This window comes from Lentinus tigrinus, assembly GCF_003813185.1.
Source record: "Lentinus tigrinus ALCF2SS1-7 unplaced genomic scaffold L226scaffold_4, whole genome shotgun sequence".
NCBI lineage: Eukaryota > Fungi > Basidiomycota > Agaricomycetes > Polyporales > Polyporaceae > Lentinus > Lentinus tigrinus.
The window spans coordinates 666,278-682,733 of NW_027137913.1; the positions used below are offsets into that span (position 1 = coordinate 666,278).

General features: G+C 56.5%; 6 protein-coding genes across 6 annotated transcripts; 3 read left to right on the forward strand and 3 right to left on the reverse strand.

The window, feature by feature from the left end:
- The first annotated feature begins 153 nt into the window (after window positions 1–153).
- On the forward strand, window positions 154–1,453 carry L226DRAFT_530919 (uncharacterized protein). Its single transcript, XM_067679969.1, has 4 exons — window positions 154–462; window positions 575–687; window positions 742–834; window positions 897–1,453. The coding sequence occupies exons 1-4, from the start codon at window positions 323–325 to the stop codon at window positions 1,241–1,243; spliced, it is 693 nt and encodes a 230-aa protein (XP_067539664.1). The 5' UTR covers window positions 154–322; the 3' UTR covers window positions 1,244–1,453.
- Window positions 1,439–3,032, reverse strand: L226DRAFT_240192 (uncharacterized protein). Its single transcript, XM_067673164.1, has 4 exons — window positions 2,613–3,032; window positions 2,449–2,555; window positions 2,312–2,398; window positions 1,439–2,245 (listed from the first exon to the last, which is right to left on the reverse strand). The coding sequence occupies exons 1-4, from the start codon at window positions 2,807–2,809 to the stop codon at window positions 1,635–1,637; spliced, it is 1,002 nt and encodes a 333-aa protein (XP_067539665.1). The 5' UTR covers window positions 2,810–3,032; the 3' UTR covers window positions 1,439–1,634.
- Window positions 3,033–3,088: 56 nt separating this feature from the next.
- On the reverse strand, window positions 3,089–5,633 carry L226DRAFT_530920 (Hydantoinase B/oxoprolinase). Its single transcript, XM_067679970.1, has 8 exons — window positions 5,523–5,633; window positions 5,138–5,474; window positions 4,639–5,078; window positions 4,431–4,585; window positions 4,181–4,370; window positions 3,989–4,127; window positions 3,868–3,937; window positions 3,089–3,816 (listed from the first exon to the last, which is right to left on the reverse strand). The coding sequence occupies exons 2-8, from the start codon at window positions 5,362–5,364 to the stop codon at window positions 3,244–3,246; spliced, it is 1,794 nt and encodes a 597-aa protein (XP_067539666.1). The 5' UTR covers window positions 5,365–5,474; window positions 5,523–5,633; the 3' UTR covers window positions 3,089–3,243.
- A 52-nt stretch (window positions 5,634–5,685) lies between these two features.
- L226DRAFT_479852 (uncharacterized protein) lies at window positions 5,686–7,526 on the forward strand. The gene is made up of 5 exons (XM_067676861.1): window positions 5,686–6,193; window positions 6,255–6,872; window positions 6,922–7,000; window positions 7,076–7,166; window positions 7,223–7,526. The coding sequence occupies exons 1-5, from the start codon at window positions 5,765–5,767 to the stop codon at window positions 7,338–7,340; spliced, it is 1,335 nt and encodes a 444-aa protein (XP_067539667.1). The 5' UTR covers window positions 5,686–5,764; the 3' UTR covers window positions 7,341–7,526.
- Window positions 7,527–7,538: 12 nt separating this feature from the next.
- On the forward strand, window positions 7,539–8,405 carry L226DRAFT_240254 (uncharacterized protein). The gene is made up of 2 exons (XM_067673165.1): window positions 7,539–7,994; window positions 8,054–8,405. Exons 1-2 carry the CDS (start codon window positions 7,737–7,739, stop codon window positions 8,288–8,290), a joined length of 495 nt encoding a protein of 164 aa, XP_067539668.1. The 5' UTR covers window positions 7,539–7,736; the 3' UTR covers window positions 8,291–8,405.
- An 805-nt stretch (window positions 8,406–9,210) lies between these two features.
- On the reverse strand, window positions 9,211–16,351 carry L226DRAFT_567284 (DUF1744-domain-containing protein; the record flags this gene model as incomplete). The annotated part of the gene is made up of 9 exons (XM_067684007.1): window positions 9,211–9,243; window positions 9,305–11,701; window positions 11,758–14,223; window positions 14,277–14,462; window positions 14,516–14,696; window positions 14,753–15,069; window positions 15,123–15,851; window positions 15,903–16,028; window positions 16,079–16,351. 9 exons carry the CDS (start codon window positions 16,349–16,351, stop codon window positions 9,211–9,213), a joined length of 6,708 nt encoding a protein of 2,235 aa, XP_067539669.1.
- Window positions 16,352–16,456: the final 105 nt, after the last annotated feature.

Here is a 16,456-nt window from a genome sequence, read left to right on the forward strand (position 1 = left end):
TAACCGATGCAGCAAAGAACGAGGAGCTCGAGGGATTGGAGAGAGGAAAGGTTCCGAGGTCTAGCAAGTCGCGCAGGCGCCCGCGGCCGTCCAGAACAATTCGAACTTCTGCTCGACAACTGCATGGTCTCCGGCACAATCTCAAGCTCGAACGCCGATTTCATATTCCAAATGGATGACGCTACACGAGCTCACAATCGGATCAGGTTGCACGCGTACCTCGCCTTCGTGGATTGAGGTTGTGGGTCGCCGTTGAAACGTTGATCTTAGACTCGGACTTCGACGCTTGTTCACCTTCGTCCCTCTGTGTCCGCGAAGCACCATGCACCCTTGCAGTGTCATCGTACTTGTGTTAACTGGCCTGCTCAATGGGGCACTTGCTCAATTTGGACCTCTACCACCTATGCTGATACCTAGTAAGGGCGACGTCTGGAATGTCGGAGAGTTGCGTACGGTGGAGTGGTGAGTTATTCACTTCTCTCTCTCTACGCATGACGTTAGAAATACCTGGAGATACCTCAGAAAACATGCCACGTCTACGCACACGAGGGCTGACCATACTTTTTGCCGCTAGGGGGATCACCTCGGATACACGATTGACCAACGAGACGAGCGGCGCGCCGTTGACGGCCTTCGTTATTCTGGCGTATGACAGTGGGCAGGTTCTAAACCCTGTCCTCCTCGAAAGTGAGTAGCTCAAGTCATCAGTACTTGACAGAATCTGACAGGCGTTCGTTCCAGGTTACCAGCTGGCGGCAGGGTTCCCCGTGTCACAGAAGATGGTCAACATCATCGTGCCCGAGGTTCCGACAAGAAAGGATTATTCGATCTTTAGTACGTCCTGGGCTTGGCCTACAGGTTATGATTGCGTATACTGACCTGTCATTGACATCCAGTGAACTTTCAGGGACTCGGGACGAGCTGGAGCGCCGCGTTCGAGATCTTCAACCCGAAAGACCCGCAGGGCACTGGCGTGGCCCCAACGTCGTTCTCAGTAATCACCGCGCCGCCAATATCTGTTACAGTCGTGCTTCCTACGCCGACCGACAACGCAGCTTCAACGACGACTTCCGCCGCCGCGTCTCCGACCTCCTCAACTTCCGCAACCAGCACCAGCAGCGCTACGGCATCCGCAACAGGATCTCCGAACAGTGGTGCTTACCCTTTATCTCACAATGATCTCTTAGCTGGAGCCGGTATCATCCTGTTACCTCTGTTATCGCTCGTCCATGCTGTTCTATGAATGACACTGCTATGTGGGAGGCTTCTCGGAAGCGTCGTACTACTCTGTGATTCTACTGTATGCTGTACGGAGAGGGGAAGGTAAGCAAGGGAGCGACGGAGTATGCATGGAGCATGACGACGGAACAGGCGTATGTCACACTGAACAAAATATGTAGCTAGTAATTGCACGTGTATTGCGTCCGCGTGTCAATAAAGCATTAGTTCGCAGTACCAAAAGTACCGACTGATGAGAATGAGTATGTATGGGTCTAAGAGAATCCAAGTCCAAGTCCATGCGTCTACGGAATCTAGAGATGAGAGTTCTATGCTACATCAAGTGTGAATCGCGATCTGAGGAGAGACCGTCCGAGTGGGTGAGTAGAGAAAGTAGTAGTCCCAAGCGTAAGGGCTCAGTGTACTTGTCGAGGTTGGTGATGAAGTCGTTTCCCATGCTCGCGACAGCGACGGGCATGCTTCATGCGATGCGTTGGAGAAGGCACGAACGTCTGCCGTCGCACTAATGGCAGGCTGATCGCGTTGGGGGTAGCTCTAGCATCCGCACTGTCATCCGCGCCAGTCGCAGTAGTTGCGGTCGCCACACCAGTGGTAGACTGCAACGTCTGCACCCGCATGACTGGTGCATCGGTTGCAGTCGAGGTGGTTTTGGCGTCAGCAGCTCCTTTCGCGCTAGTCGCAGGCGCTGCGGATACCACAGACTCTGTTGTTGTCCCTGTCGTTGTAGCAGGGACCAGGGCCGTGATCAATCCGGACAGAGGAAGCGAAGGGGACTCGGTTCCGTTGACGACGCTAGCAATCGCAGAGGCAAGGCTCGTGGAGTCTGATACCGTCGACAATGCGCTGTCGGAGAACGTTGACGTGAGCGACATGGTGACAGAGACTGGAGGAGCGGTAGTGACAGTGAGCTTGTCTGGAGGCTGGTCGGTGCCTTCAACATCATCAGGATTGAAAATGCTGATGTAGCCGCTCCAAGCTGAGACATCATGGTCTTCCTTGGAAAACACTTGTTACGAAACAAAGAAAACTACATCAACGCTCAATTCGCCCACAAGAGAGACATAACACGCACAATACAAGGAGTAGTCTTCCCTGGTGGGCACTGAGGGTACCATGACGTTTGCAAGCCTATCCGTGACGGGGAACCAGTCCGTGAGGTCTGCAACGAGGTCAGCACATGCAACTACCTTCGTCCCGCGATGCACTCACCAGCAAGCAGAACGTGAGCATTCTGCGATCCGCCCGAATAGGCCAAGATCAACTTGGCCAACATTGGGTCCCCCGAGCTGTTCGTGGTCTTCACATGGTTCAACGTCCTACATTCCGAGTGGCTCCCTCAGAATCCGCGCTGCCTCGAGGAGAGTTAGACGTACCACTGGGCTGTGTGCATCTCCCCAACCTGCCAGACGTCGCCCGTGCGCGGTGCGACAATTGACGAGCCACGCTTATACGATGGGAACGCGCCTCCGACGGCTACAACGACAAAGCATGTCAGCGCCCCGACAACACACAAGGTTGCCAGAGCTCTAGTGGTGATCCTCCATAGGCGCGAGCGATGGCGCGTCTTCATGGCATGAGTACTGGACGGAGAGAAAGGGATCGGGGGAACGACAGTGGGGGATGGGTGGTAATATTGAGCATAGCTCAGACTCTCGCGTTCGTCGGAAGAGACATCCTCGGGAGTCAGCGAGCTTCGACTTCGATCGCGTCTTCTCGTGCCAAAATGATCCTAACGCTGCTTACCGCCCTTCCATGGGGGCGCTACCGGTGGAGCCTGTATGTTAGCGGTGATAAGTGCAAGCTCATCCGAGCGTGAAGATCGACGCATAAAGCCTCGAGAATCTGCATCGCCACTCATAGTCCTCGCAAGCGAGCCTCGGATTGACAGTCTCCGGTTCGGGTCACGGCATTGGCAATGGCATTGGTCTGTATATAGAACGTGCTATTAGTACAGAGCGTTATGAGGCTAGTTGCTACACCTTGGAAGTCTTCGCTTTCTATCACTTAGAACCCAGCCTGCGCCGCTTCCCGCTCTGCGAGACTCCCGCGAGGAGCCCACGTACGGAGATGGTCGTGTCCACCGTGCGCCAGCTCCTCCTCCTCCTCTTCAGAGATGCCCCAAGCTCCCGCGCCAGGCGTCTCAATCAACAACCTATCGCCCTTGCCCATGAATACTGTCGCCTTTCCGCCGATGTTAATCTTCCTCGGCTTCAATGGCTGGCGCTCGTCATAATCCTCCGGCAGGTCTCCGTCTTGCTCCCGCGGTTGCTTGACCCAGGTGTTGCGCCCAAGCGCACCAGGTCCACCACCCTCCATGCCGTAAGGCTGACGCGTACGACGTTCGGAGAGCATGGACACCTGTATGGGTTCGAGGAACTCGATCTCGCGCAGTACACCGTCACCGCCCCGCCAACGTCCCTTGCCACCGGAACCCTCGCGGATGCCGAACTGGTGGACAATGACCGGGTAACGGCGCTCAAGGATCTCGACGTCGCCGATACGGGTGTTGGTGATGTGAGTGTGCACGCCAGAGGTGCCGTGCCAGCCAGGACCAGCACCCGAGCCGCCAGCGATAGTCTGAGCCAAGGCTTAGCAGTGTGGCTGAGAAAGTGGAGTCATGGGGCGTACCTCATAGTACCCATAGCCAGTAACATTGTGGCCGTCCTTGTCCTTGCCACCGGAGCCGAACGTCAAGTTGCTGCCAAACGTTTTAGCACTGGCCAATACACCATTAAACAGGGAGACATACTTCGTGCATCCTTGACTGGCAGCACAGGCGTGGAAAGCCTTGAGGACGACATCGACGATGCGCTGCGAGGTGAGGACGTTGCCACCACACACCGCCGCGCTGCGGGAAGGAGCAAGGAGGGAACCCTCAGGGATCTTGACTGTATGCACGAGTGTCAGAATGGGTCGTTCGTACGCGTGAGAGGACATATACCGGTGATAGGGACCAAGCACCCAGCATTCAGCGGGATGTCCATGTCGAGCATAGCACGCATACAATAGATGACGGCAGAATGCACGACTGAGATGGGAGCGTTCAAGTTGCCGCGGATTTCGCACCCTGTGCCTTCGAAGTCGAGCACGGCGGAACCGTCCTTCTCATTGATCTCCACCTTCAATTGGATCTGTTTGGCAATTGTGCTTGTCAATCTCAATTGTGAAGATCGGGTGCACATATAACTCACAGGAGAGCCATCGTCGAGGTAGTCGATCGCTTCGAGGACATTGGAGCCAGCGCGCTTCACAACATCGCGGAGAAGATTGCGGACAGAGGACTCCGCGTTCGCGCGAATGTGGTACATGTACTCCTGGACCGTCTCCAGTCCGTAGTCGTCGACGACTAGAGTCTCTTCTGTCAGTCCAAGCAATACAGGACGGGAGGAAAAGACGCACTCTGCTGAATGAGCTGTATACCCTTGTGGTTCGCCGCTATCTGGGCCTTCAGATCGCTTTCGACATCTCTGATGTTCCTGCATCCAGAGCTACCGGGGTACTGTGCAGGCTTCGTGACCATGTAGTCTAGAAGCCCCTCGCGGTCGAAGACACCCTCTCGCACGATCTTAAAGCTCAGGATGTTCGCTCCCTCCTCAAAGATCGTCGTCGACGTCGGTGGCATGGACCCGGGTAGTATACCGCCAATATCGGCATGGTGGCCGCGGGATGCGGTGAAGAAGATGATCTCGCGCTCACCGGAAGATGAGGGCGCGGAGAAGACAGGGGAGATGATGGTGATGTCGGGCAAGTGCGAGCCGCCTGCGTGCGGAGAGTTCGTCATGAGGACATCGCCGGGCTTGAGAGTCTTCGCATGTAGCTGCATCTGGTATCGCACGGCGCTATTGAGGTATATAGATACTGACTCCCTCCTCGGGAGGACTAAACGAGATGCACTCACAAACTCATCGACCCCAAGTGAATAGGGATGAAGGGCGCATTCGCGACCAGGTCGCCATCGGGCGCGAACAGCGCACACGAGAAGTCCAGTCGCTCCTTGATGTTCGTGCTAATCGCAGTCTGCTGCAATGAGCGTCCCATCGCCTCCGCGACACTCATGAAGCGGTTTGCGAAGAGCGTGAGCAGGATCGGGTCAGGCGGATTGTACTTCTTCGTCTGAGCAGACATTGTCGGTGGATCGGTGCGTCCTGAGACTTCACGGATAGAGCAGGTCGTTGCGGATGGTCTGGGAAATGTCTGTAATCTCAACGCCAATGACCAGACTCCCAACGCTATATCTGCCCTTGCGTCAGCGGCCTCCGGGCTTCCGATATGCATGCACTCACCGCATATACCCACTATCCTATCCAGTGGTATTGATACTGAGCTGCGTCCTCCGTAACAGACCGAGATACTCAGATAGGTGTATGCGAAAGACGAGCATGACGGCGGTCACATGCAGAGGCTTGGACGCGCGCCGCGGTGTCGGCGGGCGGCCGCGAATGCGTCGCGTCCATCGCCCTTCGGACTTCCTCGACTCAACACCAACATCCGTCCAGTCGGATCTACTCAACGTTATACACGCCGGATGTCTGACTCGGCGTCGCTAGCCTCTGTACTGGAATCCCAAAATGCCCTCCTGCAAGAGGCCTCACTCGCGCTCCCACATTCGTTCTCGCAATGCACCTATTCGTTGGGGCACCTTCGCCAGGCTGTCTATCTGTGTCTGACATGTACGCCGCCGAACTCTGAGAAATTCCCGCGCGGCATTTGCGCTGCCTGCTCAGTAGCATGCCATACCGACCACGATCAGCTGGAGCTCTTCCCGAAGCGCAACTTCCGGTGCGACTGCCCAACGAGCGCACTCGACCACGCATGTACCTTACATACGCACCTCGAGGAGCCGAATGCCACCAACGCATACGGAAGGAACTTCAAAGCTGAGTTCTGCAGGTGCGGGAGGGCGTATCACGCGGAGAGCGAGCAGGAGACCATGATTCAGTGTGTAGCCTGTGAGGTGTGTTCGAGCGGCCTATGCGATGCAAGTGCTGATCATAACACTCTGCCTTCTTGTGTAGGACTGGTTTCACGAGTCGTGCTTGAATCTCCGTGAACGACCGCCCTCTCGTGCCCCGACGCCTGAGGCTGAGGCTCCAGTGGATGATGGCGCCTCAGAAGCCTCCTCGTCTGGGCTTCCTCCACCTCTTATTCGCGCAAGTGACTACGACGCACTGGTATGTAGCGCATGCGTACGCCAGATCGATGCTCTGCGCAAGATTGCAGGTACTCCCGGTGCGCTCATGGTCGTCCGTCCTACCGACTCTCCGGCAGAACCGTGGAGCATCATTGGGAAAGACGAGGTCAAGGAATCTGTGTCTGTTGATATAGAGCCCACGGACGGGAACGCGACAAACGAGGTTACGCAGCAACCAGCTGCAGGAGAGAAGCGCGAACGCTCTTGGTCGGTCACGGAGGAGCATCAAGCGAAGAAAGCGCGCGTTTTCCCAGACGTGGAGTTCGATCCTCCTTGCCTTGCGCCTGTACAGGATCCGCGAGTCAGGGAACTACTCGAATGTCTTGATTTGCCTTCACAGAAGGTCGAAGACGTGGATGCGACCAAGGTTGATCGCTACCATGGCGCTGGAGACGTCTTCCTCACCGAAGGCTGGAGAGACCGCTGGTGTCGCTGCAAGGCTGTAAGACATCCCCTTCGTTGATGCTATACCCCATTGACATAGCTTCTAGTGTCTTCCTTCGCTACAGGATCGCTCATATTTACTGGAGGAAGAGGAGACGTACGAGCCCCCTGAAGACCCGGATTTAGGTAAGTAGGTTATGACTAGTACATTTGAGTTGATGGCCCTTGCGCTCCGTGCACCTTCCTGACATACGACAACAGGTCTCTCATTGGAAGAGTTAGGTATGCGCGCTTTACAGCGACTCCCTCGAGAAAGTGCCATCAACGGCATCATGGCGTTCAACGCAATGCGGTGAGTGTCTGTGTAGAGTTGATCTTAGACCACTTGGGCCAACATTCATCTCTCAGGGACGACCTCATGAAGCATCTGCGTCCGTTCGCTGAACGAGGCGACGAGGTCACTGAGGCGGATATCAGGGGTTTTTTCGATGCACGTATCCGGGAATTGGAAGCCAGGCGTCGATGAGTCTGCGTTTCCCTGTAGGTGTATGCTCGGCGTATGTATGATCACGTTGGGACGGACACGAGCCTGCTTGGACCGTCCTGTAGAACCACCTATTCCCCGGATTGAAGCCGTCCTTAGCCTTGCAGGTGCTCCGTTCGTCGCGTCATGAATGCACGATCTCGAAAGTCGGAGTCGAGACTTCCCTCGAACTGTGCCTCCGAAAGCGCCATATCTTTGGCCCGAGCGCGCGAAAGTGGCTAAACACGCGCATGTCACGGGACCGCAGAGTGCACGTGATCTCTTGTTGATCGTGAGTAGACTTGGACTGAGCCACGCCCCGGCTCCCCGCGCATCTTGAACCCCTTCCCCTACCATCCCCCGCCCCCGCAAACAACAACCCCTCGCGCGCAACACACGATGCCCCGAAAGGCTGCTACAACCACTGAGACCAACGCGGAGCCCCGCCGCTCTGCCCGTATCAAGGACCAGCCCAAGCCCGAGCCCGCCCCCAAGAAAGCTCCCGCGAAGCCGCGCACGAAGAAGGTCAAGGAGCCCGCCGCTGAAGGCGAGGAGAAGCCTAAGTCGACCAAGGGTCGCAAGCGCACTGCCGCTGAGAAGGACGATGAGGAGTTGGACGGCGCCGCTGTCAACGGTGACGAGCCACCCGCCAAGAAGGTGCGTGTTGTGGTTGTGGTCCTCCCGCTGCGGTCGCCCCGTTGCTCACCCTCGCGTAGGCTAAGCCTGCCTCTAAGGCTGCTGGCAAGCCCGCCAGTAAGGCTGCTGGTGCCAAGCCCGCCTCCAAGGCGTCTCGTGCTGGTTCAGCGAAGCCGGCGTCGCGCGCCGCGAGCGCAAAGCCTGCCTCGCGGGCCTCCGCGAAGCCCCCGTCTACCACCAAGAAGCCAGCATCGCGTACTGGTTCGAAGAAGCCGGCGTCCAAGGTGCGTGGTGTACGTTGGTCGGCGGCCAAATAGGTGTCTTATCGGGCGACGTGCAGGCTGGCGCTGCTGAGAAGGAGAACGGAGCTGCTGCGGCTCCAGAGACTATCGCTGAGGAGCCCGAGGCTGAGGCCGCGGCGGAAGCCGCAGGTGAACAACCTACGACTGAGGCGGTTGCGTGATATATGTGAGTCGTGTGCTGCGTCTTTGTGGGGCTCTGCCATTGACCGAAACGTGGATGGTACAGCGCGATTGCAGCCGTCTCGAAGGCCATTATGCACCTCGTACCCTCACTCGCTGTCGCTGTTGCCGCTTTTTATCCCTTCTATTTAACCCAAGCCGTGCCAAACCGGAACCAGCTCAACCCGCCGATGCCCCTCGATATCCTACAGTCCTTCCCTGCGGATTCCCCGCCTCCTGCTGTGTAGTGCCGGCTTTCGTGTTTCTGTACATATGATTTTGGGGCCGTGTATTCTGCTTTCTTCGCTTGTCGTCGTCGCATTGCTGCCTGTCCTAGCTACCCTCGTTGAGTTAGTACATGTACGTTGCGTGTTATACTACTAGTGTCGATTGGTTTGACGTCTGTACAATGTAAAGTCGGGTTTCCACCGAGCATACAGGACCGAGTCCTTCAGAGCCCCAAAGTTCAAAGCCTCCGGGTAGCTTTCCTTTCGAACCCCAGCATCCAAGCATATCTTTTCGAGCCACGGACTGACTTGAACTAGTCCACGGCGCACACCTTCGACCAGCAATTGAAAAAGACTGCGTAAATCAGCGTGAAATCAGATCGTGAGGGCATGCATACAAATACAACATGCGTGAGAGTCTAGAAAAACAGTTCATGCCACGAAAGCAAATAGCACAGCGACGAAGTCTGTCCAATGCAATATCCAACCTTGAAGGTCCCCATCTTCCTCCAGCCGTCAACGCGTCACAAGCCACCGTATCATCCCTGGTCACCAGTTGTTGAGCAGTGTCAGGGCACACTCCTGCAGATCGCTTGGTCAGTCAAACGATCCAAGAACACTCAACGTCATGGATGTCACCCACCTTCAACCGCCCCATATTGTGCGCCAGTGCAACATTCACCATAGTTCGGAGCTTTCGCCGGACATCCGCGCGGTTCATCGTGAGCTGGAAGGCGCCTGAACACCCACAGTGCCGTGACACATTGTCCGCGCGGATCTGCCCGCATCTCTGGCATCTCAGGTCCTGCTGGGCGAACCGCCGCTCGTACTCGAACACCATCCGCATAAGCGCAAACTCGATACCTGCCCGGTCGTACTCCCCGCCGCACTTTGCGCAGAGCCACCGCGCGCGCGCGCTTGCGTTGTGGGTGCTGGGGAGAAGGGCCGGGTCACGGCAGAAGTCGAAGTCCTTCATGCCGTCGCAGTGGCGGCACGGTACACCGGAGAGCTTCAGCGGCTCGCAGGGATTCTGGAAAGCGGCTTCCGATGCGAACTCGCGTACGCCGACGAGCTCAAGGAGGTTGCGCTTGAGAAGGCCGACTTCAAGCGTGTGCTCTTTCGCGAGGGCGAACACGGCACAACTGAACTTGACGAACTCCAGCGCAGGATTGGACATGTGCAAGTGTGAGCCGGGGAGAAGAGGGAACTCCCACTGAGCCAAGACGGCCTCGTTGGTGACGGCGTCGCGGTACCGGTCCTGTAGGCCTCCCAGAATGCGTAGCATACGTCGCGTGAGTTTGCGCGTGATGAATTCGCGACATGCATCAATCTGCTCTGCCTTCGTTGCGTCGCGTGGGGTTGCTTCGGGAGCCCCGTTCTGCAACACGCGCAGGGGTACACGCGTGCTGTCTTGATTCTTCTGCGCCGTACGGAAAAACTCCACCAGGAAGTACCGGGTGACTGCCCGGAAGTCCCCTTGGATGGCTGGCGGAAGGAAGGACTGAATGTTCCAGCGCATCTCAATGGCGAGCTCTTCCGGAGGCTCGAGGGCGAGCGGATCTTCACAAACTACTGCACCATAGTTTGCCTCATCCATGAAGATCAGGAAGTCGTAGAACCGCTCTGTATGGAGGTAGACGTGTTGGAACAGCTCGTGTGACGTGACTGCGGTGGTAATGTACGTCGCATAGGCGTGAGCAGTACCAGGAGGCTTGGAGGTGACAAGGAGAATCCGGCTGAGGTCCGCGTAGACTACGTGAGAGCCTAGCCTCTTGAACTCGGCAAGCATTTGAATGAAGGTCTTGCGCATCAGGCCATGCACGAACCGATGGATGCCGGTGTCGTACATGTTCGACGCTGTCGAGCTGATCCACCGCCAAAAGTGGTCAACCGCAATGGTCGCGGGGCTTTCGAAGCCACCCTGGATCTTGTCGACCATCCACATCTTCACGAGCGACTTCAGGATGCTGAACGTTTGGGGTGACACGTTCGACTCGCCAAGAGTGAGGTCTTGCATAGAGTCACCCTTTGAGTATTCGTCAAGCGTACGCGAGGCGTCGAACGCTGTGGCGCCACCACTGCCTTCCAGCTCGTTGACGATGACCGAATGAAGCACCGCATCCACTGCGAGGTTGCGTACGGTGATCTCGAGACAGACGTTCGAGTAGCAGCCAGGAGACAAGAATTCGGTCTTCGCTAGCTCCTCCTGCGGTCGGTTGTCTTCTTCGATACCACCAAGGTCGGGCCGGTCGCCAGGTGACCACCACAATACGATGTCCTGGCTCATTAGCCGGCGGGCAAACTCGATGTCTGCGAGTAAGAGAGCCTGGTCGCCCTCTATGTGACCTACGGGGACATCGTAATAGTCCGCTAGTGCGATGGTTCGGTCCAACCAATGGCCAAGGGAGAGGTAGCGATGGACGAGCTTCTGGGCGACGCTCGTTTGCCAAGGAAAGACGTCGAGCGAGTGGGGTGATCTCGCCTTCGACATGGACAGGACAGGGAACTTGGAGAGTTTGGGTGTATGGAAGTCGAAGTAGCTCTGCTCCTTGGTGGAAGATATCACAACGACAAAAGAGCGGCTCTCAACCAGACCAAGCTCGCGCGAAATAGCCTTGAGGGCAGTGGCATCATTACCGTGGTAAGTCGTGTTGAAATTGAGGCTGTCGGGGTAGGAGTATGACATGCTCACGCCGACGTTCTGCTCGTGCTTTTGGAGAAGGTCAGCATAGAGTTCGGTGAGACGCGGGATTGGTTGTCGACGAGTAGCAGGATCAACAATATGTAGCTTGACCGCTTCCCCGGGGATAAAGAGAGCAAAGACGTGCACGGGAGCGTTGTTGGAACAAGCATGGTAGAGGAAGATGTACTTCCCAGCCCGTCCTTGTTCAAGATACGTCCTCTTCGTGAGCGAGGGGCCTGCACGACCCAATTGTTGGAGGTCGAACCCCACGGTCTCTGCACGATTGAGGGTGATCATCTTGTCCTCGTTGGAGCACGTCTTCCCCAGCCTCAAGATGGCTCGCATGACCAGTGGAAGCTGAATAGTACTGTTGGTCAGAGGCAAGATATTCGTTCAAAGCTAATCACACATACCTGCAGTTCGTAGACGCCATCCACATTCGGATCGTTCGTGATGTCGATGAAGTGCTCGTGGCCCTCCACATACAGATCTTCGCGTACGGAGATCTTGTAGAGATTGAGGCAAGGGCGGTCCCGAGGCAAGCTACGCACGACCTTTTCGCACTGATATAGCTCGTGGTTGAACTGGTCGTGTTTCGGGGTAGTACGAAGGTGGATGTAGAATTCGCGAGGAATCCGGAGGGGGACAGAAGTAAGGGCGCCATCAATGGAGAGCCAGAGAGTGAATCGGCCGGGGGTCCTGTTCGGCCGGATTTGCACGATATCCCAGTGGGTGCTCTGCTTGGTGCGCACGCCCCTGAACATTGCCGGCATGGTGATGCTAGCGGAGGTATCACCGCGACGGTGCTTCCATCGCATCCGCATCAACTTCAACCACCCCGAGTAGTTCTTCGTCACATCAGGGAGCGGCTGCGCCAAGGCCTTCTGCGCCTCATCCTCCGGACTCTCATCCCGTCGAGTCGGTTTGCGCTTGACTACCGCAACACGAAAACCGCGGGGGCGCTGGGAGGCGCCGTCCTCGATGTCCACATCAGCGGGTTGTGTCTCTTCTTGGCTTTCGCCCGCACGCTTGAAGAAGTCCGTCACCTTGTGTTGGTGGAACTTGTCTTCCATGGCAACGACGCGACGATGAAGCCAGTCCGGATGGCGGATACGAGGGACAGGGTTAGCGACCTTCTGCATGGCGGCGGGGATGGTGATGAGCTTCTGAATGACAGAACCGAGACGCTCGATGTAGTACTCCCAGTCAAGGATAGACCGGAGATCGAAGTTCGTCAGGCTGTTGTCCTTCAGCCACTTCCGCAGGTACGTCCGCTTGACGCTCTCCTCAGCGGAGAAGATGGCGACTGGGACTGCGCGGTCGGTGACGGGTGCGCCCATGGGCTTCGCGGAGATGATAAATTTGCAAGCAAGACCCTTGTCCTTGACCATCTGATCGCCCAAGAACTCGGCGAGACGACGCGCGGTACTGATGGAGGTCGACTTCTGCCCTCCATACTCGGCAAGCGTCTTCGACATGCTACGGTTCTCGGCGATGAGTTCGACCAGCTCCTCGTCGGCAAGATCTTCTGCATGGCTGAAGAGCACATCCAACCAACGGTCCGCGATCTGGGCAACAGCGGCGTAGCACTCCTCGAGCGTCGTACCCAGGAGGAACTTCTCGAAAATTTGGGACTGAAAGATCTTGATGAGCTGCAGCTCCCCTCGACGCTTGACCTCGAAGCCCTTCAGTTCCGCCAGCGAGCCGTCGTCGTTGAAGACAGCGTACCGCTTCTTCAGCAGCTTGTCCTCTTCCTTGGATGACGGCAAGATCATCGCCTTGTACGGGCCGTCCAGCTCGAAGAAAATAGAGTTCTCGCTGTGGACGACGTACTCTCCAGTCTCCGGATCCAGGTCGTGGTATTGGTGGTTCGTGAACTTCGCGTGAACGAGATGGTTGAGCATAGTGCAAGGGTACGAGAACGCGATGGCCTTGCCGTTCGACAGCTTGAACTTGAAGTTCTCTGGGAATACGCCAGGAAGCATGCACCAGATACCATCCGTGTCAAGCTCGAGCGGCCGCCCGATTTGTTCGACCAGCTGCCGCGCCATTTGAATGATCGTCGCACCTGTGAGACAGGTGATGCCTGCCATCTCCATCGAGTGCCAGCGCGCACCCTTCCGCATGACATAGCCGTAGAACGAATTGAGAATGCACTTGTGGGCGAGCTGCAGAGAGTCGTACAGGACGATCATCTTCTTCGCCTCATCCACCTCGGCGATGGAGCGGTGTTCCGAGACGACCGTATCCAGGTTCTTCTTCCAAGTCTTGTGTAGGCCCTTGTACTCGTACCGACGGTCACGGAAGCGGCGCACAGTGTCGATGTAGAAGGGGTTCTCCCGTTGGCAGATGATAGCCTCGCGGTTCTCGATCTTGGTGTCCTTGACCTTCTTGTAGACTCTCCGCGAGTAATCCCCAAGGCGCTTGTGGAGTAGTGCCGTCTGGTCGGACTCTGAGAGGTCAGCAAACTTGCGCTGGGGACCCCCCGGTTTCCGCGGTGGGAACGTCTCCTGGTTCAATGCGTGCTTGATCATGTTGAATTCGTCTCGACGCGCTGGGAAGAATTCCCCACGCCAGGCCCAGGTCATGCGGCGATCGCAGGTCTTGCCCGGACGGTTGAAATCGCAGACCGCACAGGTCGCTTCGTCAACGACGGAGTCGGGTTGCAGCCGGTTGGACAACATGATGTTTGGGTACATGGCGGCGACGTCCAAGTGGTAGATGAGTGGCTTGTCCATGCGCTGGGGGTTATCTCGCATTTCCTCGAGCTTAGCCTGAATCTGGGCCTTCACCTCGTCGTAGTTCGTGACGGCCTCGAGGGAGGACTTGGACTCGTCCACGATACAGAAGGTCAGCGCGGCATCCAATTCATCAATAAGCTAGAGAATGTTCGATTAAGTTCCTAACATGAATGTTTGCAACAAAAACATACCTGCTGCACTGCGGAAGGCTCGATCTTGAAGTGCGTAACGATATCGCTCCGGAATACGCCCGCCTCCAGAGCTTCGACGTGACCACCGACGTACGTCTCGGATGCCACGAGATGACCTTCAAACATGGTTCCATGTGACTCCTCGTGCCTGTTGGGCATGATGATCTCTCCTCGGAAGGCTTCAACCTAGAGCACAGTTTCAGTTCCATTAAGCATCATGCCTCACAGAGCAGTCTCACCATCAACAGTGTCTCGCAGAGAGTACCAGTTCCTTTCCGCAAGACCTCGTCCGGCTTAAGCGGAATAATGTTGCAAAGCGAGAAGATGAAGGGGTGGACGTATTTCATGTAGAGGTAATAGGTGGCGACTGCATCGGAAACGGAGTACTGAGCGAGGACCTGGGGCTGTTCCATCGCATACCTGCAGCAAAAGTTCTTAAGCCAAGACGTCTAGGATGTACCGATAAATCCACTCACGGGGTCATAAGCTCGGGGTCAAGCTCTATAGGATCATAACCAAGCTTGGCAGTCGTCACCGCCTTCAAACCCTGACTGCCCTGCGGGAGGTACGAGTCACGCTTGACCCAACGGAAGCAGTCCATGTGGACACAAGTCCGGCTCTTGAACTCGTCCTCGGAGTCCTTGGCGAACCCTATCTCGAGGAACATGTCGATCCCATGCACCTTGGCACGAGCACAGAGGAACGGGAAATCGAAGAAGTCACCGTTGTATGTCGCCATGACGGTCGGCTTGACATCCTGAATATGAGAGAAGAAACGGCGGATGACAGCAGGCTGTGCAAAATGCTATGAGAACGCGCAGGCCCATGCAGAGAAGGAGTGCATACCTCGTCGGGTTCGTTGAAGACCGTGAACGGCCCCTCGTAGCCTTCCTTGGGCGTGTACTCAAAGTCCTCGATGTCCTCGCTGACGATGTCGCGGTTCGTGATTAGGAAACCCTGGCCGTCGATCATGTACGAAATCATCATGACCTGGTCGATAGCCTGGTCCGGGAACTTGAGCGGAGCCTTTGTCGTCTCGATATCGTACGCCATGACGACTGGGTCCGCACGCTTGACACGCTCCGTGAGCTGCTTGAAAGAGGGCTGCCCGGCGGTGAAAGTGATGGCATACCACAGACCGATGCGGATGTCGTTGTCCATGGCGACACGCAGGTAGTACGGCACGTCGTACTCGCGGATGTCGATGATACCCTCGCGCGGATCTCTGTCTCGGCTCGCGTTCCACCGCGAAGAACCCGCCTGGGACTCGCCATCTGCAGCCCACTCTCCTTCGAGCTCAATGTTAGTTGCCGCGGCGGACGTAGCATTCACGACCTCGGCATACGCGTCCACCGCATCGAGCTTGGCGCTGTTCGCGAGAGCGAGGGGCATGAGTTCGCGACGGACCGTAAGGAGGTCCGATACGTTCCGGAAATGAAGTTGAAGGAAGAGCCGTCGATGGCCCATGAGGTGGTTCGGCATCTGGAGGTCCTCTTTCCGCTCGCGAGTGATACGACAAAGTACACCTTCGTACTTCTTCATTAACCACTCCTCAATGGTGGTCTCCATTCCATTCTGCCGATTGATGAGGAAATTTGGTCAAGAGGGAAGCAGAGGAACGCGTACCTTGCATGCAATGTAGAAATACGGTTCGTACAGCAAGGTGCACTTGAACATCCCACCGTCGTCTTGAATGAAGTAGAAGTCCACACCGGCCTTCCCTCCGGGCCAATCGGAGTCTTTAATGAGAGTCTACGCCGATTTCAGGACATGTAAGTTGTTCCCGATTTCAATGGACGCACCGGATGCATGTTAATCAACCACCCCTCCTTTACATGGCCCTCCTGTGCACGACCAAACCCCAGCTTGTCATCAACCTCATCGCTGGTCTTCACCTGCTCAAACCGCTCCGCGAGCTGGTTTCCCTCCTCGTCGCGTTGCAGTTGTGCATCTGCGGGCGCGCCGCCGCGACCGCGTCCTCGTCCTCGACCGCCACGAAAAGACGTGTTTCCTCGGTAACCAAAGCGAGATGTTCCTCGTCCACCTCTCCTAAAGTTTCCTGTACCTCTCGCCATCGTGTCGGATGACGGCGAGGCTGTGAACCGCAGAGAGAGAAAAGGAGAAAAGCGGAGAAGGGGAAAGGACAGCGAGATATGAGCGCTTCTTTCGCGTCTTGCCAC

What these genes read in the sequence shown, in the direction of transcription:
- L226DRAFT_530919 (XM_067679969.1), top strand. Translation starts at nt 323, where the DNA reads ATGCACCCTTGCAGTGTCATCGTACTTGTGTTAACTGGCCTGCTCAAT. An exon ending in AAACCCTGTCCTCCTCGAAA is followed by an intron (nt 688 to 741) that starts GTGAGTAGCTCA and finishes CGTTCGTTCCAG; the next exon opens with GTTACCAGCTGGCGGCAGGG. An exon ending in AAAGGATTATTCGATCTTTA is followed by an intron (nt 835 to 896) that starts GTACGTCCTGGG and finishes ATTGACATCCAG; the next exon opens with TGAACTTTCAGGGACTCGGG.
- L226DRAFT_240192 (XM_067673164.1), bottom strand. Translation starts at nt 2,809, where the DNA reads ATGAAGACGCGCCATCGCTCGCGCCTATGGAGGATCACCACTAGAGCT. An exon ending in GAGATGCACACAGCCCAGTG is followed by an intron (nt 2,556 to 2,612) that starts GTACGTCTAACT and finishes CTCGGAATGTAG; the next exon opens with GACGTTGAACCATGTGAAGA. An exon ending in GGAAGACTACTCCTTGTATT is followed by an intron (nt 2,246 to 2,311) that starts GTGCGTGTTATG and finishes TTTCGTAACAAG; the next exon opens with TGTTTTCCAAGGAAGACCAT.
- L226DRAFT_530920 (XM_067679970.1), bottom strand. Translation starts at nt 5,364, where the DNA reads ATGTCTGCTCAGACGAAGAAGTACAATCCGCCTGACCCGATCCTGCTC. An exon ending in ACCTCGACGATGGCTCTCCT is followed by an intron (nt 4,371 to 4,430) that starts GTGAGTTATATG and finishes ATTGCCAAACAG; the next exon opens with ATCCAATTGAAGGTGGAGAT. An exon ending in CTGGCTATGGGTACTATGAG is followed by an intron (nt 3,817 to 3,867) that starts GTACGCCCCATG and finishes GCCTTGGCTCAG; the next exon opens with ACTATCGCTGGCGGCTCGGG.
- L226DRAFT_479852 (XM_067676861.1), top strand. Translation starts at nt 5,765, where the DNA reads ATGTCTGACTCGGCGTCGCTAGCCTCTGTACTGGAATCCCAAAATGCC. An exon ending in GCTGGTGTCGCTGCAAGGCT is followed by an intron (nt 6,873 to 6,921) that starts GTAAGACATCCC and finishes CATAGCTTCTAG; the next exon opens with TGTCTTCCTTCGCTACAGGA. An exon ending in ATGGCGTTCAACGCAATGCG is followed by an intron (nt 7,167 to 7,222) that starts GTGAGTGTCTGT and finishes TTCATCTCTCAG; the next exon opens with GGACGACCTCATGAAGCATC.
- L226DRAFT_240254 (XM_067673165.1), top strand. Translation starts at nt 7,737, where the DNA reads ATGCCCCGAAAGGCTGCTACAACCACTGAGACCAACGCGGAGCCCCGC. An exon ending in ACGAGCCACCCGCCAAGAAG is followed by an intron (nt 7,995 to 8,053) that starts GTGCGTGTTGTG and finishes ACCCTCGCGTAG; the next exon opens with GCTAAGCCTGCCTCTAAGGC.